Source organism: Styela clava, chromosome 5 (assembly GCF_964204865.1).
Source record: "Styela clava chromosome 5, kaStyClav1.hap1.2, whole genome shotgun sequence".
Classification (NCBI taxonomy): domain Eukaryota; kingdom Metazoa; phylum Chordata; class Ascidiacea; order Stolidobranchia; family Styelidae; genus Styela; species Styela clava.
Genome location: NC_135254.1, coordinates 9,103,436 through 9,130,561, shown reverse-complemented (window position 1 = coordinate 9,130,561; position 27,126 = coordinate 9,103,436). Strand labels below are relative to the sequence as shown.

Sequence of the window (27,126 nt, the reverse complement as noted above, 5' to 3'; positions counted from 1 at the left end):
AAGTAGTAAGACCCGCGGAAAATTTTTTTGCAATGAGTTCGGGGCACCTTGTTTTGAGTTGGAGTACCACGGCAGCAAATTAAAAACACAAACCAACGTATGTAGCCAGTAATGCTGTAATGGCAGGTCTGCCCCTGCTGGTGACACATTTTGGGTACCATAATTTAGAACATTTTCCATATGGATATGGTTGGCTTTAGGGTTAGGGTTAGGTAAAAAGGGACCTCCAGAAGTATGTGCGCCAAGGTGGCGCACAACCTGAAAATAGTATGTGTGTGTGTGTGTAGCGGATTCAGGTTGTGCGACATATTGCTGCACATACTTCTGGAGCACCAAAAAGGTAGATAAAATTTCGCATGATGACCTATAATCCGGTACATAACCTTGTAAATATACCGAAATAGCGCCATAAAACTATGGCGAGAGGCGCCGTGGTTCTTTCGTGGCAAGAGGTGGTAATGACTGCGTCTCCTGTTTTGCGCTGTTTCCCTCTGTTTTGCGCTGGTTTCCTTCTGTTTCGCGCTGTTTTTCTCTGTTTTGCGCTGTTTTGCGCTCTTTGCAGTGTTTTGCGCTGTATTCAGTAAGTAGTAAGACCCGCCACTAGTGTTTTTATTATACTTATCATTACAACGACCTCTTGTGGTAGTTATTGCAGTCAGCATGAAAACCTTCCCGAGTCTCTCTTTTCGAATGTAGTCGACCCCTAGACCGATGCTATCGGTCTTTTGTCCTTGTTGAAAACCTTATTTGACTGTAAATATGGTAAGTTTGATTTCGTTTGGAATTTTATAAGTTTAGTGGTAGTATATTTAACAATCTGTGCATGTAATTGTCATATTAAATATTTCTGTGTTGTCGATTATCACGGATATTGGCACGGTGTTTTTAGTAAAATATATGTCACGGTGCAGGGGACGCGAATTGGTCGTCAAGTTTATTTTTTCATAATATGCATATTTATGAGTAAGAATTCTATAAAGCATGTACGGACTGATGGATAAGGACAACAGGCTATCTTTAAACTGTAGCAAACAAAGCTTACGGTACCATTGCTGCATTGAGATTAAACGTCTTGTAGACGAAGAATCCCAAAATGATTAAACTTAGAATTGAATGTCTGAATACTGGAATATAGAGCAAAAAGTATTTCACCTATAGAGATAATAAAGACATTTCTAGTCTCATTTGCTTGCCTTCATCAAAAAGTTATTTACCGTAATCAGTTAATTAATCGAGTTCTGAAATTCACAAATTGTTTCATTTGATTTTCAGGGATTTGTAAAAGTTGTGAAAAACAAAGCTTACTTTAAGCGATACCAAGTTAAATACAAGCGTAGACGTCAAGGTAAAACTGACTACTTTGCTCGTAAACGATTGGTTGTACAAGATAAAAACAAGTACAACACACCAAAGTATCGCATGATTGTTCGTTTCACAAACAAGGACATTGTATGCCAGGTATTTATTCTATAATCTGTTAATGCTATTCAAATCGTAATTGATTGAATATTCTCAAAGCTGGTATTTTAGTAATTGACTGTTTCCAGTTGCCAGTGTAGCAAACAATTTCCTGATTTATAATATTATCTGCGCAACAGACCATGAAAATGAGTTGCTTCTTACAGATGTTTATTTCCTAAGATTGTATGAACCATAGCGTATTGTAAATACATATATACAGATATATGTGCAAGACTCAATAAACTTTAAACAAACAAATTATGGAAAACTAAGTTAAATACAGCCTCGTAATTTTGTAAATATATTTGAATAAACCCGCATAGATTTTGCGATTTTTTAAACCGTTTGAAATCTCACAGATCCATTTATCAGTATATTGTCGATTTGTAATAATGTTAAACTATTTTTTCAGATAGCGTACGCCCGTATTGAAGGGGATGTTGTGATATGCGCTGCATACGCTCATGAACTTCCAAGATATGGGGTCAAGGTTGGGCTGACAAATTATGCTGCTGCTTATTGTACTGGATTGCTACTGAGCAGAAGGGTAAGATTTGCTTAGATGAACTTTTGCTTGCTCGCATCAACTAGTTTGGCTACTGCTATAGTTATGTATGAACTCGTTCTGTACATACTTCTTTGCTTTCTTGACACAAAGTGTGCATATGGAACGTTTCCGTGCGTAAAGATGAAAATTTGCGACACAGCTTACTGTTATTTATTTTCTTTAACGTTTCCGCTGGAAGACTTGTAGAAACAGATATATCACTTGAAATAGGCGCGACCTTCGTGTCTATACAATTGAGCAGTGCTTTTTCTCTTTAAATAAATTTCCGGCTGATGTATCTCCAGACCCGATTAGCCAGTTCTGAAAGCGAGACGGATGATTGTAGTCGTAAATAGACTCAAATTAGTTAAGTCAAGACGTTGTCCTAAATGGAGAAATAGCTTACACACTTTTTTGCCCCGTGTTTGCTTACAATAATGAGCATCTGCGGCCTTTCCCAGTGTGTTATATAAATTGCTTGTTAATTAACGATCCTCACTAGATGTCAGTGTGGTGATCGTCAGTCACTTGCCTACAAAACTTGAAATATTCTCAAGTTTGAAAGTAAACTCTCAATGAGTTGCCAAAAAACGTGGAGTCGGTGATATGCTAAGAACTACCTAATAATAATTAATAGCTAAGTGTTTGGTATGCTGTAGTTGTATGACTCGAATGATGAAATGATTCTGAATCAGGCTCAGCTAATCGCCAGTAGGAGTTCGCTCAGAGATTGACTCTATTTATTTGACCCTCACCTGGCTGGACTTAGACTCGGGATTTAGAGTTATCGACCTAAAATTGCATTATGTAGCAATTACAAAGCAGTATTTCATTGAGATGTTTCAGGTGCAATTTTTATATTCAATGTGCTAATATTTCACTCAATGAATTCATTTTTCAGCTTCTCAATAAATTTGGATTGGATGAGATTTATGAAGGTCAAACTGAAATTGACGGAGACGAATTCTATGTCGAGGATGTGGATGGAAAACCTGGTGCTTTCCGTGCATTCTTAGATGTTGGACTCGCTCGTACCACCACTGGTGCCAAAGTTTTTGGAGCAATGAAAGGAGCTGCCGATGGTGGACTTGATATTCCTCATTCAACAAAAAGGTTTCCTGGTTTGTATCAGATTTATATTTTTTATACAGTGGTTATAATTTAAGAGTACTTGTGCTGTATAAGTTTTTGTGGTAGTGTAGAGCAGGGCTACTCAACTATTTTCACCAAAGGTCTGTACCCAAAATTTAAAATTACTGGGGTCTGGACCTTCCAGAAATATATTTTAACTATACAAACAAAATTATAAATTGTTTGACAAAATACTAGTGCAATGCTCAATATAGCGCTTTTTCTCGGTGGTTTAACGAAAATTATGTCATGATTATGGAAGAAAAATCAAATGATACATTCGAAGTCAAACGCGGCTGCGGTCCAAATTTAATACCCAAAAGGTCCGGATTCGGACTGCGGTCCGCCAGTTGAGTAACCCTGGTGTAGAGTACATTTCTTTTTGTGCATCTCAATTGGACTAACCTGCATCTAAATCTGTTTTGACAGTATGCTGTGTGATGTCATTAACTTACACACTTTTGCCCCGTGCTTGCTTATAAAAATGAGCTTGAGCGGCCTTTCCCAGTGTGTGATAATATTTGCTCGTTAATTAACGATGACCACTAGATGTCAGTGTGGTCTTCGTCAGTCACTTGCGTACAATTTTAAAAGTTGGTTTTTGAATAAATACCAAGTTGTACTGTATAGTATAAATTTAAACCATTCTTTTGATTGCAGAGAAGTAGTGATTGGGCTGTATACCGTCTATTGATGGTAGATGTTTTAAATTATGGTACTATGTTCATTTAGATTTATCAAAATCTCTGACATTTACGCACATATGTCTCTAGTTTTGTTACTTATACCATTTACAGATAAGACCATAGTTCTTTGAGCGAACGCACGTGTGTCGCAGGTTTTTAAATTTCTTTGTTGATTCTCATAATCTGGTTTGTAACAGGTTACGATGATGAGTCTGGTGATTTCAGTGCTGAAGTTCATCGCAGCCATATTTTTGGCGGACATGTTTCCAATTACATGAAAGAATTGGAAGAGGAAGATGAAGAGGCCTTCAAGAGACAGGTAACATCGAATAATTCTTTGGGTAAACATGATTATATAGTTTTACTAGAACTTGATAGTATGATACTCCCGGAGTATGTAAACCAAGATGGCGGACACCGGAACTTGGTATTTGTACCAGGTTAGGGTTAGGCCATAATTTCAGGTACAAATACTACAGGAGCACTTGGCTAGTCTCTGAACTCGTAATAGAACTAAAATAGGGAAAAATAAAATTATGGCCTAACCCTAACCTGGTACACACACTATGTTCAGATTCTGCCATCTTGGTTCACATACTTTTGGAGTACCGATATTAGTTCTCTATTGAATATTTAATAATCTTTATTTTGATGATCTGGACCTTGAACTCGTATTTTTCTATTTTGGAGTAGAATTTTTATTTGTTGTATTTAATTTGGAGTAAATATATAAGTAATATGAACACTAATTTTTATTGATTTTAGCAAGGATAAGTTTGATATAAGTATATGTGTTTCAGCAATAAAAATGTTACAAAGTTTCAATATACAACATAAAACGAGGTTTTTGGGTATTGTCGCTGCAAGCCTAAATAAGTCTCGACTTCAAAAGTTTGAGGAACACAGCTCTATATTAATTAAAAACCACTTTTTCTCTTCTATTGATGTCTTTTGATGATTTTATTTTGATTCCTCTAACTCTTGACTTGACTGCATTGGTATTGTGTGTTGTCAAGATTTTAATGGGAGGTAAACTAAACTTTGGTCTGCTATGTCTTCGGTGCCATAAGTATTACTACTGTGGTTCTATCCTCAATCGGACCTACAAAGTAACAAAAATAAATACTTGTATTAGCTTGTAAATGTTGTAGCGGGACTTTTTGTGGCAAGCATCATGACCAATTAACCAGTTTCGTCGAATGATCATTCAACCTTGAACAGACAGTCTGTGTCCTATTTCAAATGCCTAAACTATTCATTTAACTGAGGTTTTCTTTTCATCCCAGTTCTCTCAGTACATTAAGCATGGCGTAACGGCAGATACAGTTGAAGAAATGTACACAAAAGCTCATGCTGCTATCAGGGAGGATCCTACTCCTAAGAAGAAGACTGACTTTGCTGGAAAGACTAAGAGGTATGCTGTCTGGTTGAATTGCCTCGTATATTATTTTGACTGTTTTTCAATACAATTAAAATAACTCTTAAGATGTACTCCCAAATGCTATTTATGTATATTTTTGGACGTTGCATAAAACTCTATCTGTGTTTTTCAAATTGTGGGGCCCGCTCCACAAGGAGGGCTCATACTCGTTGTTTACGTTCCATGTTTACGTTCCATCCACTTGCTTTCGACACGTTTTTTTGAATAAGACTTTACTTTCTAAAAAGGGGGGTGGCTTAAAAGTTTGAGAACCACTGTTCTATATTAACCAATTTTTTTTTTTTCTATTGATGTCTTTCACTCTTGTTTGATTTCATTTTGATTCCTCTAACTCTTGACTTGACTGCATTGGTATTGTGTGTTGTCAAGATTTTAATGGGAGGTAAACTAAACTTTGATCTGCTATGTCTTCGGTGCCATAAGTATAACTACTGTGGTTCTATCCTCAATCGGACCTACAAAGTAACAAAAAATAAATACTGGCTTTGGCTTGTAATGTTGTTTAAGAATTCTAGACTTTCTGTGGTAAGATGAAATCTTTCTGTTACGATAAATTAGCCAATTTCATCATTTGACCATTCAATCGTGAATAGACAGCAGCTCATAAATGGAAAGTTTGATATAAAAATTCTGAAATTTTTTATTTCAGATGGAATCGCAAGAAGATGACATTCTCCCAGCGCAGAGATCGTGTCAAACAGAAGAAAGCATCATTCTTGCGTGCTAAGCAACAAGAGGGATAAAGATGGAAACTTTTCATTGTTCTCCATTGGAAGTTTCCTAATAAATAATGCGCTGAACGAATCCCTTTTTTTTTAGAGCGAGTGTCTTGAAGAGTAGGTTATTTAACCATTAACACTTCATTGAATCCATTATGGAGTGGCGATGGCGGCTATTGCCATGGGTTATGGCGCTATTACTGGTATAATCACAAAGTCATGTACCAGATTTTGTGATTGTACATTTGAACCCATGTGTATATCCGCGGTTTAGGTTCAGTATGGGTTCAAATATCCGTAAAACAAAAAAAATTTCCATAGGTGCAATCGTCATAGGTTCAAACGTAATGGAACCCAGATTTTAGTTTATCAATTATATCTACTGAAACCTAACCCCAAAACTGTATCCATAATAACTTACCCAATAATTGTCACCGTCAGGGGCAGCCCTGCCGACATGCCGTGGTTACGGCAGCAAAAATTCCCCCGCCATTGGTTTGTGACAGCTAAAGAGCCAGTCGCAATGGTTCTTCGGACGCCACAAAATACTTAAAACTGCACTTGCCATTTTGTCTGATTGCTCGTAATTTGTCGCATATGTGAACACTGGACTAGAAAATCGCACTGAAAAATTTGTTAGTGTCCGAAAAATCTTAATTCGTCACCGTAATATGGTCTATTTATTGAAGCCGGGGATTTTGTTGCGACTAATGCAACATTAAAGTTGAAAAAGAAAAACGTTATTTGTCACCGTATAGCTCTCTGGTGTTCCATGAGTGTTTCAAGTTCGGGTGAAGTAGAATCTCTGATCGAAGGTTGGTATTTAGGTTCGAAGGCGCTCCGGGGTTATCCGTACCAAGATTACGCACAGCCTGAACCCTAGCCTGGTACACATACTTCGGGAGCGCCGCTTAAAGTTGGGCGACGACTTGAACATTTACTCCTAGTTCGTAGTTGGCATTTTCTTGAGTAAGACTATCTCCGAAGCGTCAAATTAATAAAAGGGTTTTCGTATCCTCTTGCTTAATTGTGAAGTTGAATGGACCCGATGGTGGTCTGTTAGAAATAGCCTTGTAGAAGAGGTCTCGAAGAGCCATTTAAAAGTGATCGCATGAGTTCAAATCAGTCTAAAAAAAAACAATAATGCGGGATTTATTCAGAAAATTGGATAACCAGACTCTGTGGACGTTTGAGACGACTCATTTTGAGGTGCGAACCAAGATGGCGGACATCGGAACGTAACATGGGTAACAGGTTAGAGTTAGACCATAATTTTATTCCAATTTTCCTTATTTTAGTCCTATTATCAGTTCGAAGACTAGCCAAGAGCCTCCCGTAGTATTTATACCTAAAATTATGGCCTAACCATAACCTAGTACACATATTTCATTCCCATGTCCGCCATCTTGGTTCGCATACTTCGGGAGCCCCCATTTTGACACTAGAACTGCTGCAATATCTTCCGTTAGGGTGACCAGGGACTGATACCAGAGCATCTAATCAATTGGAATACCGAAAATAAGGCCATGAAAACTGGCAATTGCGTGCATAGAGTTCAATTCAACGTAAAGTAATTTTTTTGAGATGAATAATGAACTAATTTAATTTTATCTTACGTTCGAACATAGTAAATCCTCCAGATCAAACGATGCTCTCATAAAAATATTTGTGCCGATCAAAGTCTCGTTTCGTAATCAAATTGTTCGTGGATTCTTTCGGTTCCATTACATTTGAACCCACGACAATAGCACCTGCATACTATTGCCCCCTAAGAAATTTTTTTGTTTTACGAATATTTGAACCCATATTAACCCTAACTTGTGGGTTTTAGGACCCGCATATAGATTGAACCCGCGGATATACACATGGGTTCAAATGTACGATCACCATTCCTTCTAACCCTACGCCGATGATGAATAGGGTGACCGTACATTGTGTATATCCGTGGGTTAGGGTTAGTATGCGTTCAAATATCCGCAAAACAAAAATTCCATAGGTGTAATCAATGACATTAAACAACGTGATAGGCAACTCTGACGTCACTCCATAAGACTACATGCGAAAGATTGTATTTCATGATACGCTCCAATGCACATATTTCTCGTCGCCTTTCGCGACGGTTTTCCGCTTGCTTTTGCTACTCGGCGTCTTCTTTACGTGTCGTACCTGACTTTTTGCGCCTGTAACGAAAGAAAATAATCTCTATATCTGAGAAGTTTTGCTCATTTGGAAAGCTGGAATGACAGACAAGCTGTAAAGAGTAATTCTGAACATCATAGACGTTTTTTTTATCAGAGAATATTACAAAAGCGATAGCGTAAGGATTTGTGTGAAACATTTTGCAGATAATGACAAAGTTCAAAGTTAGTAATTTTAATGTTTGCGCTTAAACATTGAAATTTCATTTAAAGAGGGTGTCATACAAAACAGCAAAACTGTTTTTACTTCTCTTAAAGGTGCTGTGATACAATTCCATAACACAAAGTTTGCACCTATCGAACTTGTTTTAGTAGGTGAATTTATTAGACATATTACATATTCAGTTAATCGTAGGTAACATTACTGGTACATAATGCCTCGTAGATAGGTTTGTGTCTAAATTTAGGAATTTAGCTCATAGCCCGCTAATTAATATTATCTTCTATGCAGGAGATTGCAGGGCTGATTCAACTTGCAGCCTTACCAATCACCTGACGATGCTCATTTAGTTTGTCTCGAGCAAGTCTTCTTGAAAGACTTGTGTGAATGGAAACTACCTATATGTTTTGCCTTCCTCCGATTTTAGAAGACAAATTCAATCGTGAGGAATTTTGCAAATAATTCTCATTGATTGTTGGCTGTTTATAATTCCTATTAAATGTGAATTCTGATTATATCAAAGAGTTAAACATTTTTTACGTAATTTACGGGCACTTTTTTCTTGTCAATACTCGAAGCTGAGGTAATAAGCAAGACAATACATTCATGTCATCTGCAAGCAAAATATACACACTAATTAAAAGTTTGACACATTGAGATAATACATCATGACAGAAAATACAAAGATACAGTATGTATGGCCATCACATGGTAATTAAAATTTAAAAAAAATTAATAGAGGCTGTGGAGTATGAAAAGTTCAAGACAAAGAAAAGAACAAAAGTGCATAGCTCATGAACTCTCAATTCTGCCTCCATTGCTTTGTGAAGGCCAATATATTCCGAGTGGCTGAATTGGTTTACCTTTATGATAGCAACGGTTTTGTATTTAATATAGCGAGATTTTTTTTGCAATTTAATTGAAGTGATACTATTTCCCAAAGCAATGCTTGAATCGTCTAGAATAGATCAGTGGTGTCAAACTCATGGGTTTCGAGAGCCGCATTGCATGTTGGAAATTGTAAAAAGGGCCGCAAACAGTTTTTGATAATGTATACTCGAGAGATATTTTTCAGATAGTTTTAGTTTGTGACATATATTGTGATGCAACTAATCAGTTGGATTAAGTTTTATTATTTTCTTTAATTTCAAATGCAATTACATATTAATATTTGCATTCCACTATTATTGCAAGTTACTGTATTTATTACAAAAAATCATAAAATTCCATGTACAACCATCAAAATCATTTTTGAACAAGCCTTGGTTAAGGAAAGAATAATATATACACTAAAAATGACTTAATCTAAATATATGAACCTAAAATTAACAAAAATACTACAGTATAAACTCAATGTTTTTTTAATTACATTTGTCCTGACGTTTGGCATCTTCTTTGTGTCACCAGCATACTAAGGCCAGGCTGAAATGATTTTATAGTACCAACTCTAACTAACGAGGTCACATGATCATGGGTTAATCTGTATCTTTGCAAAAGTTTAATTAATTCCAGTAATGCAAAAAAGTTACTTTTATCATTTCATGTATAGATCAGTAAAAAAACAAATGACAGATTTTTTCGACAAGACATTTCACGCTACATTGCATGGCATAGGATTGCTTGAATTATTATTGATATTGATTTTTAGTAACTAAGTCGTTGCATATTTATATTAATATACAAACACATGGAAATTTTCTGTTCGAAGTTGGTCTTCGAATTTGTCATATTGACTGCTGAGCTTATTGTGTTTTTCATTGTACTGATGGAAATATGACAAATTAAACAATGTGCTTCAGAATTTTGTGAAATGCAGAAATATTGCAACTCCCATTTTCTCCGAAAATGCCACTTTCTTCGTGTACTTTAATTTAATCACTCAAGTGTTTTATTCAGTATTCTTTTGCTAGCTTGATGTGTATTCTTAATTGAGTCAAAATGTGAACAAAAAAAAATTACCTTTCTAAAACTACTTTCAGTAAATTGTTTTCTGTGTGAATATTCAATTTCACTTTAAAAGGTTTGAAAAATCTTTTACATTTAAATAAAAAAAATTCCAAAATACTATTACAATTATTGTTAAGCGTTCGAGGGCCGCACTGGAAGTTCTCTGGGGCCGCGAGTTTGACATCCCTGGTCTAGATTGAAGTTGTCCAAAATATATAACATTATTTTATCATGAATCATGATTATACCCTTTTCTGAATTTCTTCTATAGTACTACCAAAATTTGATGAACCAAATATAACACAGGTGTAGTCAGTGAACCGTAATCCTCATTTTTCAAAGCTGTTTTAAGTATGTCTGGCATATTTTGTGCCTTTTTACAAAGAAGACCGCTTATGTAATCTTACGCTTTGGAATTTTTAGTTATTTCCCTCAAGCCCTGCAGGATGTAGGGGCCATACACAACTTTACCGGAGGGTCAAATGTCTTTGCATTCCTCCATAGGTTGTTCTTCTATTGCAAACATTTATGGAGTATTCTAATCATATTTCTTGGAATCAAACTGTCACTGATATGTCGCCAGACTTCTGATATCTCCCCTTCAGCTACAGTTGTCCTGTGAATAAATAATAGGAAATTGAGGTTAGACGAATAGTTGAAAGTTTTGTTTTATGTCGGCCTAATTTCTTGATTGATATACTCACTATTATTGCTATTGCCTCTTGTGCTGCAGGAGTCTCACAATGCTTAGACAGGTCTGTCCACAACTTTCACATCTGTAGGAGAGGAGATGTATTAATTTTCGTTAAGAATAAATAAAGCAGTCTATATGATTCAGAATGGAAAAGCTAATAAATCCAATATCTTATGTTTTTTGTAAAAAATGTTTTACTGAGTTTGGTATATAAACTAACTAATAAAGGGGTTTAGTCAGAAAATTATAAGCATTCGTGGCTCCAAATACTTGAGAGATCAGATTATACAATATAGACCGGTATGAGGAAATTTTAGGTGAACTTGTTAACCCGTTGATTCAGTACGCAAATAAAAGTGAATGAGCAATAGTATGTTACAGCAATAAGTATATATCCTCACTGATTAAAAAAATCTAAATGGAGGTGCATGAACTATTTGAAACCATAAGGGGTAAGTAAATATGCAATTTCGGCAAATGGGCAACTACGTACCGTACTGAATTAATAACTTCGTAGTATTTGACAAAAGCTGGCTTTCCCGCATGTACTTAACAGTGCGATGCCCGGGTGTGATATACAACAATAGTATTTACCTTACTTTTTTCCGATTTATTTTTACCTTCAATTTTCCACATATCATTAAAAACCACAACAATTGTCGAAGCAACCTCGAACACCATTCGTGCTATGCCTTGAAAGCAACACACATCCGCTCGTTTTCGTCTCGTCAAGTATGTGCATTGGAGCGTGCTATCGAATACGATCTTCGGCCAAAAATGCCGGAGTTGCGCATCATGTTGTTTTATGTCATTGGTGTAATAGTATGCAGGTGCAATTGTCGTGGGTTCAAAAATGTACGGAAACCGATGAATAGCTTGATAAAAATATCCGGAAACAGAGTTATTTCTTCGTCGAAATCTACCTGAAATATTGATAAAACTCACAAATATAAAATACTCCGCCACTAACTGAGTGTGATATTCTTATAATGCACGCCACTCTTAACTATGTATATATATATATGGAGAGAGATATATCGCTGGATTGGATTGGTATATAGTTTATGAAGATTGTGTTGGCAACCATGTTGACAACATAAGTAAACAACGTAATTTGAATGCAGTTGTTTCAATTTTACCAGTTTATATTCCACTCACAATATGTTTAAAATCATACGTCTGATTCCTTTGTCATGCGTCTTCACAAAACTGCGAAATATATTCTTTTTCTTTCCATTTACAATCGTATATATTTAGCGTACATGCCGAACACGTTGAACTGTCATCATGACTTATTGCAGGAGACGAAACTGAGTCATTTTTTAAAATAAATGTTTCACTTCTAACATACTAAAACCCGTTAAAAGCTTGTCATTGCAACAAAAAAATGGTAGCATTAAACTGGAGTTGGAAAATTATTTCAAATTTAAAGTGCGCCATTTTCATAATTCATACTAGCAATGACCATAAACGGGTATGAATACATAATAAGGAAAACTCAGCTGGTTAATACATTTTTCTACATCACGCTTTTGCCATTATATTAAACTAAAAGAATACTGCCTCTATTAATACAAGCCCTCTTCTTAAGAAACCTAGTCAATAGCAAGAAATTTATTTTTGACCTAGTCGATAGCAAAAAATATTTTCTACACGTTTCAAATGATTAATATTGAAATAGAAACGTGTTTTTTTATAAGTAAATGGATATCGGTTTCATATTTTGTATATTTAAAAATCTCGTGATTCTCCACTTTGTAACTTTGTTTTTGACGAATGAAAATAAAAGACATCCCCCCAAAATAGGCCCTAGTGTTATTTTCGGAAGGAAATTGAAATAGGACCTTGGCTTATTTTCGGGGGGAAACGGTAATACTTTTTTATAAATGCTCGCAACAAAATCGCAAGCAAACAACAACGTACAAATTATCTTCTACTTCGAAACTCTTGTATTGTTTTGCCGATTTCAGTCGTATTGTTTCATTTCATTGTGACAATACCGACGTTTGCAAATGTGCTGGTAGATTTTGCACTGTTTTTATACTTACTGTGATGCGTATTTGTTGAACGCGGCAGCAGCTTGGTGTGGGATACGGCGAACAGTACGCGACTCACGTAGTCTAAACGTGAATTGAACATTTAATGCATTTACAAAAATAACTACACGCTGCCACGCAATTGAACCACGTACTGCCGTAGTCCTAATAGGGAAATAAGAGACTAACTATGACTGAAATACCCATGCAAAACAACCCTATCTACATTTGCAAGATACCATAAAGCTCCATACAAATATCTAAAAATACACAGGCATAAAAGTCATTGAAGCAAGCGATTTTACAAATATATTTATAAAAATGTGTGAAGAAGTTGGAAAATAAGAAGTTTATCCAGTGATACATAACGTTCAAAATTGATGAATATTTTATGATTTGGAACGTACCATTTTGAAGAATTTTGTTCTTTTGTTTCATGTGGATACATTCACCATGAATATATACTGTAATTTGATTGTATTCCAGGATTCGATTAAAAATTACGCGATTTTTTGAAAACTTTGATTGTAAACTTGCGTAAACCTTGATCGTGAACTCTCTATCGTTTTACGCTTAACAAAGTATTGAAAATTGCAACATCAAGAGATTTGCTAGAAAATAATTTAATAATTTCACAGTATATTGTTCTGCTGTAAAAGTGTTATCAGAAACTATTATATAAGAATTAGAAAATAAAATAATATTATAATTAGGTTTCTTGTTACCACTTTTTTGAAGTGTCATAATCTCTGCACAAAAAACTTGATAAGATTACTTCATATGGCGTTTAATGTACCAATCATTATATCGTTTGTTACAAGGTAGTCAGCAGTCAATCAATATTATATACTTTTCTTTTCATCTTTAAAACCACATTTCACTGCTAGCTATGTGTTTGAGGACTCATCATAGGTACTGACGTCACGCTGATAGAATTTGATGATTTTCTCTTTTTCGATATCGAGCACGGAAACAACATTTTTTTCCAGTCAGCGAAAGACAGAACCATGCAAAGTCCAAGTATGGTTAAGTTAATATCAACAATCAACATTCCTATGTCGTCAACTTGAGTGGGAATGAATCGTAAAACAATCAAACCCGTGATGTTGAACACCACGCCAGTCAAGCAAGTTGCAAATGCCCTGTAAAGCAAATCTCTTAGCTTACATTCTTTACGTTTAAAACTGCCAGGTAGCTTTTTCCGACTTTTGATGATCGGGTAAACAAGCAGAACCACTAGAATAATTTGTGCCGACACAGACGTAAAAGCAACAATATAAAACGGTAACAGTTCTTTTGATTCTGAGCATCCGTATGGCGGTAAAGGACGGTAGTTCTGATCTTTTATTAGAAATAAACCAAGGTCTGCAAGATAAAGTATTGCGATGATGATAAGAAAAACAGGACTAATGATTCTTGTAAACTTGTTACTGAGATGTTTAAGTTGTTCGTTGCCGTAGATTATCCTTTGTCTCAGCCAATAGTTGAAACAAACGAAGCCAAATGCTAGAAATGCAAATAATATTTTTGGTTTTTTCATGTAGTTGCAATTCAATTCGGAACTTCTTCCCCATATAGCGTCGATATCACAAAATACTCGAATAAATGCAAATCCGATACCAGTTATCGTCAATCCATTTAAAGCAATGTAGTAACGTTGATTTCGTATTCTGGTTTTGTCTTTGATTGGTAGAACTCTTCTCTTTCGCCGTATATGGTAAATGATAAGAGATATCAACACATACGCAAGAATGATCGCTAAAAATATTGTCATCGCTTCGCAAATCAACCATTCGGAATATATTTTTGATTCATCGAATGTCGTTACGTCAACTGGTGACGTGGTAGAAATCGTCTCATTTGATTCACCAGGTACTTCGGTTTGGTTATTTGTGATGTCATCATACATCAAGATGCGAGTTCGTTCGGAAAGCTCGGTCATGTTGATCTTTTGGAATATTTAGCTACTATAATATCTGTAACGTTTGAATTAAGAAGTCACAAATATTAACATAGGCCTATAGGGAAATTGACAAACTTATCTAGATTAAAATTATACACCTTAGCTAAGTATGCATTGGTGTTCATGTATATCTGTGCATCGAAAAATTGCAAACAAATTTATTTTATCAATTTTTAGACGCAACCACCTAAGCGTCGCTCTTCTCAGCATCTAGAGATCCATATTCCTCGAACCTCCTTGGAATAAGATGACCAATTACAAATTACGTCTTTAAACTGAAAAACCGCTTCCCGTACACGTAACATGAAGTTCAAAAATATATACAGATATGTGTCGGTGAAGAGGGGATATATTTTGGTGCTCCTGAAGTATGCGCACCAAGATGTCGCATAACCTGAACCCTAACCTGGTACACAACCTGAGTGCAGGTTATGCACCATCTTGGTGCGCATACTTCATGAGGTCCTATATTTTAATGTTCTTCTGAACGCAAGAGTTACATTACACGTTTTTTGTACACTTGTTTTTTTGTGGGGAAGAATAAATGATTAACTGACTGAATTACATGCGAATGATACTCCCGTGTATAAAGTTTTTTCTAATTCAAACTAGTTCTCTCACATGTAAATGACTTTCTCGAAGTTGACGAAGCTAGTTTAAATAGAGAACCTTTAATCTGACCGGGCAGTTGGGTCCCTACTCCTTGATTTGCTTCAGTACAGTTACTCTTCAGTACACTTTAGTTTAAATTAAACCATACAGAATATATAATACTATCGTGCTTTCAATGTTTATTTTTTGATTTAATCTCATTAAGTAAAAGTAATAATCTATGTTCAAATGAAATTAAATGTCAGATAACCATATATATTTGATTGACTTTGACATCTCAAAAAACGCAAAAACTGCCCAAGGCATTAATTTTTATTAACTTACGATAAAGGTTTAAGATATTGATGTTCAGTGTATCACGTAACATAATGTTATATTACTCGTTTTCAAAAGTATAATTGTAGCTTTCAGGAGATAACGATCACCACGTAGAAAAAACCTGAGTATTGGTTGTAACTTTGATAATGATGATTTTTAATCATTCAATTTTATTGAGTGAAATCGTTTTCTAAAATATAATATGAATACTTTTGTCCTAAATGTTTCGAGTAGCGCAAACTTATTCCAGTTTCCGCACCTAACCCTGATCAAATTATAACTAGGAATCTTGTTTTTATTATACATACTGCTTACTGAACATTGCATTGTGATGTTTATTATTTCTATTTTTGTACCAGTACCTCAAATACCGGTATACATTATCTCTATAATATATTATGCTTCGATTGGCCGGGAAAAAATTTCCTAGGAAAACAAGTTTTATCTGAAAGCGATTTCATCTAACTTCTCTACTAATTTTACAGCTGTATTTCACCAATAACTCCATTGTCAAACTCAATTTTTTTATAAACTAATCTGAGTTACTATCGATATTTTGTTTAGATCTAGCGCTCGACTTCTTATATGAAAAGACAAGCATTCTCACTGCATGAAACTGAATCGAACCTTTTTTAAGATTTTCATTTTATTAAGTTATATTGAATGTCCGTTGCGATAAGGCACTAGACATTCTGAATGAGTAGTGAAAGTATTCTATATATATATATATATTCAAGTAAAATTGTTTTCTCGTTGTTACTAGTGATTCCATCGAATGAGGAAAAATGGTTGAATCGAGTTTATTGTAGCATCGATTCCTTACTCATTCCAAGTATGGCAAAACTAATTCGCTAATCGATTGGATATTCGTAACATGGTGAATACCGTGATTTTGGTCATTTTTTTGAAAGAAAATACTTTCACACGTTATTTAAAAATGCACGTTTACGTAAATTGAACAGTGAATATTAAATACCAAGCCCGTGGGTTCTGTATTATCACACCACAGATTTTAAGTTAATGTCCTAATAACTGAACAATGGACAGTTTTACAATTTCCGTTCCCATCTTTGATATTGGCTTTGCTCAAAATGTATATTCATAGTTATTGTAATTGTAATTAAATTTTTCGTTTTATCTCATTGAATGTGCAGAATGAGATACGATTGAAGATATTTATCCTGGGCGAAATGCAATCCGCCAGGACGGCTTAATCATATGGCGAACACCACAGCTTGTCATGTATAGACACTACATACTAGTTAAGATCAGATATAAGAATAGCTAGCTAGTTTGTCATTGAAGATACATGTACTTAATTAGAGAAGTTATGTTGTTTTATACACATATATATATTGCTCTCATATCAGTCATAGTATAACATGCAGAGTCGTGCAGTTTCGTTTAGCAAAAGTCGGTGTACAACTCATGTAACGTTGGAAGGAATTCCGAGAATCTTTAACTGCGTGACATGACTTGATGACTTGGTAAACGGAATTTTTGAAAAAATTGTAGCAGAGCGACAACAATGAATTCTTGGTCCTGTTGCAAAACTGGGAAAGTTATTTCGTCTCTGTTAAGTAAACGTTCTAAACTAAACTGAAATAAAACAACCGTACGTTGAGACCATGACGTCCTTTCTTGCGTCACGTGTTATATCGATTAAAGTCACCGATTGACGTCAAAAGTTGCGAGAGTACTGATGTGAGAACGTCACTTGTGGAAAAATAATTCAAGGAAATTCTATTTGTCCAATAATGGATTTAACGTGAGGAACTGCCCCTGTAGTGAAAGGAACCCATCAAATGGCTTTCGGTAACTAGATCGTACTTATTTTCCAAACTAGGGAGATTTTCATTACCTGAAAATCCCGAAGGATGACAGCGCGTAATGTTCAGATGTTACGACAAAAATATACTAATGAGACAAGGGAGAACTCCGAAAATTGAAAGGAATATCACAAAGCAACTGTTCGAACGAGTTAATCAAAATGCATCGCAAAATTTCTATTTTCAAATCTCAGCGTGGAAATTTTTGTTCTTTCTCAAATAAAGTCGAAGACAGTGACTTAGAAATCTAATGCACGGTCGGGGGCCCGAGCTGTTAAATTTCGATAACTTATTATCCCTCGCACGTTGTTGATTCGATTACCGAAACTGAAAATAATGAATATAAAGTTTTGGACCTTTGGCTTTTTATGTCAGAGCATTTTGTGTGTCATAGTTTTTATGCTAATTATTGACAAATCAGAATCATGTCTGTTCCGGTGTTATTTGCCGGCTGCTATATAAATCACGTTTCGTTACAGTATACATTCAGCACTATGTGCCGGTAAACGTGGTAAGCAATTTAACGGTTAATAATTTGGAATACTACGTTACTGGCATTCTTAGTATTTTGTTGACACGAATTTGCATAAAATTTCTTCGCTATATTTATTCCTTGAATTGAAAATACCAAACAGTTCCGACCCGGAATCGAATATCATGCTTCAATGCGGACAAATGTTATGGAAATAATAGTAAATATTGAATGGAAATATTTTACAACAAAACGCGGAGGAAAATATATTTACCTATTTATTGACATACTTCTAGGTGAACGAAAAAAGTAGCTTAAGTCTTGAATCTGGATTTTCTGTTATTTTTTTACAACAAATAAGATTTGGCTCTGAATTATAACATTTTTTAAAAAACGATCAATTCTAAAGAAACAATACCTTCTAATAAGTGTATAGTGTATATGAGCGATTTTCAAAGAAAATTACGAAGGTAAATTCACTTTATAGAATAAAGTGGGTATGCTCATGTTGAGAAGGCTTTCAAAGTCATTTGTTTTATGGAACTAATGGATTTGGCTCACAGAACCAATTTTAATTAGCCGATCAACTTTAATAATTATTTTTTACAATATCAGTTTTATATTTTATGCTTAATATTCATTCAGTGCGATACAATCGTTTTTATTATTATGTCACTGTTAGGATATTCCCGCAATTAGGTTCGAAACCTAACGCGATTGAACTAACCTTGTTACCATTTCAATCGTGATACATTTTTTTCGAAGAAGTATTGTGTAAGGTTAGTACAGAATAAAATCTGGACAAAAGAAAATTACTCATTTTAGATCCATTACGAGTTTCGAGACTGTCTGTGTTGGCCAAGTGAATATACCCCCTGCCCACGGGTTTCAGTTTTTTTACACGACTTGATGTAAAGTAGGCGAACAAATTTAGTTACCTCCATATTTGTACACACACTTCTGGAGCGCCCCTTTTTCTTACTATATTGAACGTCGATCAATACCTTAGATTTCCACCACTTTTATAATATATTTCAATTTTGAGAACTGATATCCGAGTTCGGAGTATTATTTTAGTTTAATATAAAAGGCCCTTGTTGGAATATAAAAGACCAAAGTGGAAGGGAATTTAATCAATTCAACATAAAAATATTTATTACAATAAATGAAATTTTCGTGGTCGAACATATCAATTTTGTTCTTTTGATGAAGATGTGTCAAGTATCATTATACTTTATTAAATAAAATTTGTTGAGTAAAAGATATAAAAATAGCAAAATCTACTCCATAAAAACGAAAACAAAATTTGCCTTGTACGCATTAAAAATATTCACTATATGTAAAAGGTTTATGCTATACAATACGATTTTTAGGCAATCAGGTACGACAAAACTTAAATGAATACCAAACCGTTATCGCCACTATTTACCATGCGTTTTTGGCTCTTTAGTTATGATGGGCTACTTGGCGATATGTTTAAATAAGAACCTCATATTTCATATGGCATTCATAATATACATATCGATACATGTCACAAAAGTGTTTTTACTTGTTAGTTGTCCGAAGCATTCCCAAATATCTGTTATTCCGAAGTCCCTTTGTTACCATCTCCGGCACTGCCCGTACTCCATCCCCTTTATTGAAAATGTTATAGCATATTATCAATAATATTCATCTCAAACAATCGTGGTTGTATAATCTAATCATAATAAAAATTGAATTTAAAAAGGATCTCAACGTCTCGAACTAATCTGAAGTTTCTGTGTCATTGTGAAATTTAAATTTGGCTTACAGGTGTGGCTGATTATTATATATATATATATATATATGGCCCTCCTCGTATAGCTATATTGTTCATGTCGCAAAGAAAGCTATAAATGGTGACAGATATAGAAAATATATAATATATATATGGCTTATTAGCGTGGTGTTGTTGTTTGCAGTCACTGTTTATCGTCTGAATATTTCGCTGACAGTAAGTTCTCTGTCGATTTCTCTTTTGTATTTAGTTCTGACGTATCTTGCTTGTCTTGCTTCTTTGTAAGCTTTGTCAACGTTTGGTAAACAGTGAACAGTCCGTAACCTGTTACAAAAATGATTTTTATTATAATATTGTGGTATTCATTACATTCTTTGACGTCATTCTGACGTATAACATTGTCAACAGCATCGCCCAAAAGCGTCGAACTCACTTTATTAGAGTGTTGGAGATATACCGTACACTCCTGTAAAACTTTTCATCAGCATCTTTGATTTAGTATTTAACTCAATTCTCCTAAGTAATTTATAGAACAATACCTGTCTCAGTCAAATCTGAATGCACTTGCGACTACTATATGTCACGACAGATGAGATTATATATTATATACACACATTGGATTTTTCACAAATTCATATTTTGCATTTTTGTTCGACACCTTCCAACCCTACTTTAAAACTGTACTCTTCACATACTTTCCCACTATAAAAGCGGTATTAAAATATACAGCCAAATATACTCCACAAAACGGAGGAAGATATTAAAATGAGGATTTCCCAATCCTACATCCCAATTCACAACTTACCTTCCATCTGGAGCGTAAGTATCCGCATCAAATACGAGATCAAGCGCAGTTTTAGGTTTCGAAGTTCTGTAAGGTGGGAGAGACATGGTTGATCCTATGACTGAACCCGAATCAAAGTTACGATATGATCCCACAGGCGAGGAAGGTCGGATGCGACTCATTCTTCGAGATGGCTAAAACATAAAAACAACAAATATGTGAAATTCATATGCTTTTAAGTTCTAGCCTCTACTAGGGTATACTTTTTTATCATTTTTTCAATTTTTCAACGCTGACAGCAATTACTTCAGCTGTTTGAGAGCAAAGAATTATATTGGCCCACCAAATATTAGAAAAAATTATTTAAAGCAAAGCAAATAAGTTTTCAAAGCGGAAGCCGTCCTGCTGTCCAATATATGTCTCTACTGAGCAGAAAGACTGGGCATTTCAGAATCAAATCGAATATTTTTTCGAATCGAATCTCGAATATGCAAATGTAGGTGACATTGTATTGTAATGGGGCCCCTAAGGCACATAAAATACTAATAAGATAGAAATTATCACTCAGACAGTTCGCTAAGTGTTCATACACAATAAAAAAACATCAATTTTTTTTTTCAAAAATTCAACAAGAAGAAGAGAATTGCATTTTAAAAATATGCTTCAATAAAAAAATATATATGGATTCACTTCGACCTTTGGCGGACAAAAAATATGGCGGCGATTTTGAATACTTCAATATTCGATTCGATTTGCAATGCCCAGCTTGAGCAGCTAGAATATAATTTTTTGACTATCAATACCGTTGCTGATGGTGGAAGAGGAATTTCTCCTACTTCATCTTCTCTTAAACCTGGAAGAGTGTAGCTTTCTCGCGACGGTTTTTCTTCTGCAGAGTTTCCAACTTCTGTTGTTGTGTTCTTAGATGATTTTTTTGCCCGAGCAAGACCAGCAACCATGACCTGAGTTTCTTCGCGTTTATGCTTATAGAGATAGATTTGTGAAGATAGATTTTGACGAAAAAAAACATGAAAAAAAAATATTTTTATTCATGACATCCTAGCAATATTTTAGCCTTTCCACTCGGCGTTAAATCTCTAATATTAAGCCTAATTCAAAAGTTCTATCAAACTACGTTTGAGGGTATTCAATATTTTCATGTTGTTTCAACTGAAATGGGTAAAAATATTTGGTACTAATGTAGTATGTGAACCAAGATGGCGGACACCGGAACGTAATATGTGTACCAGGTAGGGCTAGGCCATAATTCCAGGTACAAACATTACGGAAGTCACTTTGCTAGTCCCCGAACTCGTAATAGAACTAAAATAAGGAAAATTAAAATAAAATTATGTCCTAACCCTAACCTGTCCGCCATCTTGGTGCACATACTACGGGAGCGCCAAATATTTCATATAAAACATCATCGACGTGATTTTTCAGTAGTTCAAACAAGATAGTGGCCAACTTTAACAGCGTACAAACAATGTCTTTTACCTCTTCTGTAACTATGGATGGCTTTTGAATTTCTTCATCATTTGTTTGCTTCACTGCCGTTTTATTTGTGTCATCTGATAGTGCTTGGTAACCAACTATTTGTGCTAAAATTTATGAGTTTATTAAGTTTGCACTTACTATATTTATTGAATGTATTAAGGAAGAAGCCTAAGCAAATATATATCATATAAGAAGCACAGGAACATGAATGGGAAAAAAGCAAGCACAAGGAGATATTAGTTAATATATGAAGGTTTATACAGTCATGCGGACAATAATTCATAATTTATTGGGCCAACGTAATTTTCGACAAGCATTTACGATAGGCAAAATTTGAGATCAGATTGCCCATGGAGATTGCCCACGGACGATCTACATAACAGATAAGTAATCCAATATTTGCAATGGGAAGATTTTACTCCGCGTTGGTTCTAGCCAACTTACCGCTTCTTGGTTTCTCCGGAAGAGAAAATGATTTCACTCTCTCTTGCACGCTCATATTTTCTTGTTTTTGTTTTGACAATTTTTCTCGAGTTTTTTTATCCATCATTTTTGGTCCTTTATATTCGTAGTAATTTCTAAAACAGTAAAAAGTAAGAACGTTCTTATTGGGAACGAAATGCACTAATGGATCTTCTTGCTAAATGTTTATATTATTGGGAAAAATCACTTTCCTCAGTGACTAATGGGCCAATCGGTTCAAATTGTCAATGATTGAAGAAGAAACACGCCACCAATTTTTTTCACATTTTGTTTAGGTCCCATTGGACTCGATATAACCTACTCATGTGTGATCTTCGTTTCCAAATATTCGATCATTGCTTTCTCGTTTCAGCAAAGTTTTTTTTTTAACGCGATAAATAATGATGACATAAGCGGAGCCCGAACCCACCCACGCCTGTATCGAAGACTGCGACCTGTACGCAGAGCCCTAGACCGCTCGGCCATTCTTCTTCGTAATCCCCATCTAGGACTGTGAGGGCGCAAGAGCATGAAAGCTTAAGTTGTAACATACTTGACATGGCTGTATTTGTCCTTTATTGCTTTCATATGTTGGAACTGAGGTTGATTGCTTCCTGGTTGACTCTTGTATCCAAAATAATTACGACCGTAATCTAGAAAAAAAATTTGAATGAAATGCTCAGGATCCATGTATGCACTGATAAGCATATCATCGCTCCAGAAGTGTGTGTACCAATATGGAGGATCGGAGGTAAATAATTTCGTTCGCCTACTTTACATCAAGTTGTGTAAAGAGACGTATATTCACTTGGCTAACACAGACAGACCCTGAACTCGTAATGTATATACCCAAAATAGGGAAAATCGGAATAAAATTATGGCCTAACCTTAACCTGGTTTACACACTACGGGAGTATCTATCAATCTGACTGTTCGTGTCGGAATGCTACGCTTGTCAATCAAAATGGACAATCAATCAACATAGATGTTGGTGTTTGGCTATCGTTAACCAACTTCTAATACAGAAAAGTTTGAATGGTCAGCATAAGCGATCAATTTTGCTGGGTGGAAATATGAAAGTCACTCATACAGGAACACACATGGATACACATATTATTTCAGGGTAAAATGTTAATATAAAGACTTAAGTGTTTGATGTTACTCTCTATTCTTTCGAAATATAATTAGCAATTTGCTCCCTTTCCATTTTTGTATTGATATTGACATATTTAAAAAAATGTGATCGCACTTTTTGGGATCCCACTTCTCCGACTGTTTTGTTGATTCTGCGCATTTATAAATTCTTGTTCTTCCAAATCTTCAGCAAGTTGAGGATTCAGATATTTCATGTTATCTGCAAAAGAAAAAAAAATTATACTTCTTATATTTGCTGATATATATGGCAAATGTTATAAACATGGCAATCATTGTTTGCCATAGATTTGTATTATTTTGAGTATTCCAATTAGATTATGTATATATACCAGATATCTTTTATTCATTTATATTCATTTAAAATCTGAAAATGAATCATTGAGACGATATTCATTCAAAAGGAATGCCCATCTATTCAAACGTCAATCAGACTTGACATATGGCAACAAACAGCGACTTTAAATAAAAATCAAGGCATAATGGGGCACCAATCATTCCTGACAGTATAAGAATTGAAAAACATAACATATAAAAGCCATTCGACAATTCAAATTTAGATATATCAATACAATGTTTCTTATGAGCTCATTTATTGAGCAAACTGTTTCTTATTCCAATAAAAGTATATTTAATGTTTGCGTACCTGGATTTTGCATCATAATTATGCTATTTCTATTGAACGATGATTTTATATTCTCAAGTTCTTGTCGCACTTGCTCACGCTCTCGTCTGTGGACTGATAAACTATGTCTGAAATAAATAGAAGACGACAGTTTGAGAGTACTTCCGTAGTATGTGTACCAGGTTAGGGTTAGACCATAATTTTATTTCGATTTTTCTCATTTTAGTTTTATTACGAGTTCAGGGACTGTCTGTGTCAGCCAAGTAAATATACTCCCTGCCCATAGGTTTCAGTCGCTTTACACAACTTGATGTAAAAAAGGCGAACAAAATTAGCTACCCCATATTGGTGAACATACTTCTGGAGCGCCGATAGAGTATATTGATATAGAATAAAGAAAGTCGTAAATCCAAAAGTTCTATTTAAACTAGATATCTTAGTAGCAATGCATACAAGTAACTGTCCATTATGACCTACTGCACGGCCCCGCTACTACTCAATATTCTTTCTAACATTGAATCTGCACATGTTCAATTTCCTCTCAGTCTATATCAATTCTTCGTCCAGAATAATTAAATGAAAATGTATATCTGCCATATACCTATATATTACTCCCAGTTAGCCACAAGCAAAAGTTTCTGACATAAAATTTACAATTTTACCCTGCTATGAAATGCCAAAATTATATCAAAATTGTGCTGTTAATTGATAAACTATTATATTTCGATTTTTTGTGTAGAACATCTCAATCCACTCAGAATACTGAATTTACACGAATCTTCTTTTCTACGGCATTATTACCCTTTCATCAAAATTAAAATATTATATTTTAACAAGTTATCACAATAACTTTCGAATTCAAAATAATTTACTGTTTTTTATAAACTATAAATCTTTTGTTGATATTTCCGCTCATAAAATGCCTCTCATGAATAAGCGGGTTGTTTGTTCATATTCTTAGCCTTTTGTTGTCAAGAACCCGTAGAGAGGCCACAAAACTAAATCCTTTAAAACTTCAATGTAATAAGTCAGCTGCGCAAAAACACACTATTAGCGAATTAAGTAAATATGTGGTGGAAGAAACATGGCAATTACTTCACAAATTTAAATCTTCCCTGCATATTACTGAGATTGAATATTGATTCGAAATCTAAATTAGTATTTTTAGATTAGATTATTAATCGTTCATTTGTGGCGGACGTCACTAAGGCGAGATTTTAAATAGGGCAACAAAAACAAGGATGTTGGTAATATTACTAACTTGATTCTTGTACATTTAAATATATCATGACCGCCAACGATTTGCTAGCGTGATTATGAAGCACCATGCTAAAGTAATAACTAAAGTAACAAGGAAAGAAGATGCGTTTCTCAGGTTGTAGTCGGTTCGGCGGAAACAATACTAGTAATAGGTCCGAGAATAAACCCTTTGGTAACGTATGATTTAAGAGCGCCATCGTCAAGTTTAAACTTTGTTTTTGAATTTTATGTTATTTGGTGGAAATAAAATTACGTAAACACTATTTTCAAAAAAGAAGAACGTGATTTATAATATACGGAATTTTTTCTACTTTCACTCGTGTCTTCTTGTAAGAATTGATTGACTAATTGTCAGCCACTCCCAGAGCTCACCCTACAGCACGCGGTAACAAAAATAATTTCTACTGTATTTTATGCCATAAATATGTCTGGGCTAGATCGAGTACTTAATTAAATATTCTTAAAGCAATTTTTTGTCAGTATTTCCTCTTTTGTTAACTTAAATATGTTTATTCATATTTCAAAAAATTGTCTTTTTGTTGCTTGGATAAAATATAACGTAAGTGATATTGTCAAATTTGGGGGAACCATTCGTAGATTGGCTTATCATTTGGGTATTGATATTCGTATGATGTATAATTTGCTACATGATTAATTCGATACGGTATATTCTGTGTCTTTGAAATGCCGTTACTAGGGTTACCTTATTTGACCACGCTTGGAGTTGTATTTTTGTACGTAGCATTGTTTTTTTCGCTGTAAACTTTTTCTAATAAAACAATGTTTGACTTTCTGATTTCTTCCGTATTAATTACTGTTGGACTTAATCACGGGTGTCGCTGCTCGTTAACCAGTATTGCGCGTCACCTTTCAATTCGGAAAATGACATTTTTGCGTTTTTTTTCTTTTCTTTGTTCATACAGAGTGTATTAATCAAATGGTAAAAAATAAAATTACTGATTGATGATTTAAAACCTTAATAACAGATCCTCTTTCGCTCGAACCCGTGCGATTCCTTCGAGTCCCACCACTGAGTAGATAATTGTTAACAAAAATAGACGCAAATCACAAGTTTGTACATCTACTTAAAAATAAATTTAAAAAATAAACGTAAGTTTACACTCACTTTTTTGCTCCATCAATTCCCCCTGGTTGTAAAAATTCTTGAGTTAATTTTGCTTCTGCTCTCATACTTGCTCTTCTGTTTTCATCTTCTCTTTTAACCATGGCGGACAATGTGGGGAATGAACCCCGATATGCATTGACCGGCATTTTGATTTGAAATCACGGTGAAATTGTCAGTAATTGAAAACTTTGGTTGCTGATGCTTCTTCCGTATTAATTCATTGACTACATCATAAATATTTAAAATT

General features: G+C 34.7%; 2 protein-coding genes, 1 long non-coding RNA gene and 2 other non-coding genes across 8 annotated transcripts; 3 read left to right on the top strand and 2 right to left on the bottom strand.

The window, feature by feature from the left end:
• Positions 1–605: 605 nt before the first annotated feature.
• LOC120345108 (large ribosomal subunit protein uL18) lies at positions 606–26,504 on the top strand. 2 transcript variants are annotated; one of them, XM_078112845.1, is made up of 8 exons: positions 606–762; positions 1,273–1,458; positions 1,874–2,008; positions 2,910–3,129; positions 4,023–4,144; positions 5,112–5,239; positions 5,916–6,022; positions 26,495–26,504. In XM_078112845.1, exons 1-7 carry the CDS (start codon positions 760–762, stop codon positions 6,007–6,009), a joined length of 888 nt encoding a protein of 295 aa, XP_077968971.1. In that variant the 5' UTR covers positions 606–759; the 3' UTR covers positions 6,010–6,022; positions 26,495–26,504. The 2 variants fall into 2 exon arrangements, with proteins under 2 accessions (XP_077968971.1, XP_039270439.1); XM_039414505.2 differs by lacking the exon at positions 26,495–26,504 and having other exon boundaries at positions 5,916–6,067.
• LOC120345246 (small nucleolar RNA SNORA57) lies at positions 4,797–4,935 on the top strand. The gene has a single exon (XR_005569882.1). It is a non-coding gene; the product is annotated as a small nucleolar RNA SNORA57 (small nucleolar RNA).
• LOC120345247 (small nucleolar RNA SNORA57) lies at positions 5,591–5,729 on the top strand. The gene has a single exon (XR_005569883.2). It is a non-coding gene; the product is annotated as a small nucleolar RNA SNORA57 (small nucleolar RNA).
• On the bottom strand, positions 10,223–11,787 carry LOC144423032 (uncharacterized). 2 transcript variants are annotated; one of them, XR_013475522.1, is made up of 3 exons: positions 11,579–11,787; positions 10,995–11,066; positions 10,223–10,906 (listed from the first exon to the last, which is right to left on the bottom strand). It is a non-coding gene; the product is annotated as an uncharacterized LOC144423032 (long non-coding RNA). The 2 variants fall into 2 exon arrangements; XR_013475523.1 differs by having other exon boundaries at positions 11,605–11,787.
• Positions 19,247–27,126, bottom strand: LOC120344960 (uncharacterized). Of its 2 annotated transcripts, none has more exons than XM_078112844.1 (9): positions 26,880–27,126; positions 24,515–24,621; positions 23,966–24,070; positions 23,270–23,369; positions 22,699–22,832; positions 22,255–22,349; positions 21,561–21,740; positions 20,779–20,951; positions 19,247–20,297 (listed from the first exon to the last, which is right to left on the bottom strand). In XM_078112844.1, the coding sequence occupies exons 1-9, from the start codon at positions 27,023–27,025 to the stop codon at positions 20,165–20,167; spliced, it is 1,173 nt and encodes a 390-aa protein (XP_077968970.1). In that variant the 5' UTR covers positions 27,026–27,126; the 3' UTR covers positions 19,247–20,164. The 2 variants fall into 2 exon arrangements, with proteins under 2 accessions (XP_077968970.1, XP_039270242.2); XM_039414308.2 differs by having other exon boundaries at positions 19,248–20,297; positions 22,255–22,358.

Coding starts and splice junctions, on each gene's coding strand:
- LOC120345108 (XM_078112845.1), top strand. Junction 2,009..2,909: donor GATTGCTACTGAGCAGAAGG/GTAAGATTTGCT, acceptor TTCATTTTTCAG/CTTCTCAATAAATTTGGATT. Junction 3,130..4,022: donor TTCAACAAAAAGGTTTCCTG/GTTTGTATCAGA, acceptor GGTTTGTAACAG/GTTACGATGATGAGTCTGGT.
- LOC120344960 (XM_039414308.2), bottom strand. CDS start 27,025: ATGCCGGTCAATGCATATCGGGGTTCATTCCCCACATTGTCCGCCATG. Junction 22,359..22,698: donor TCCGGAGAAACCAAGAAGCG/GTAAGTTGGCTA, acceptor CATAAATTTTAG/CACAAATAGTTGGTTACCAA. Junction 20,298..20,778: donor ACTTACGCTCCAGATGGAAG/GTAAGTTGTGAA, acceptor TTTTTGTAACAG/GTTACGGACTGTTCACTGTT.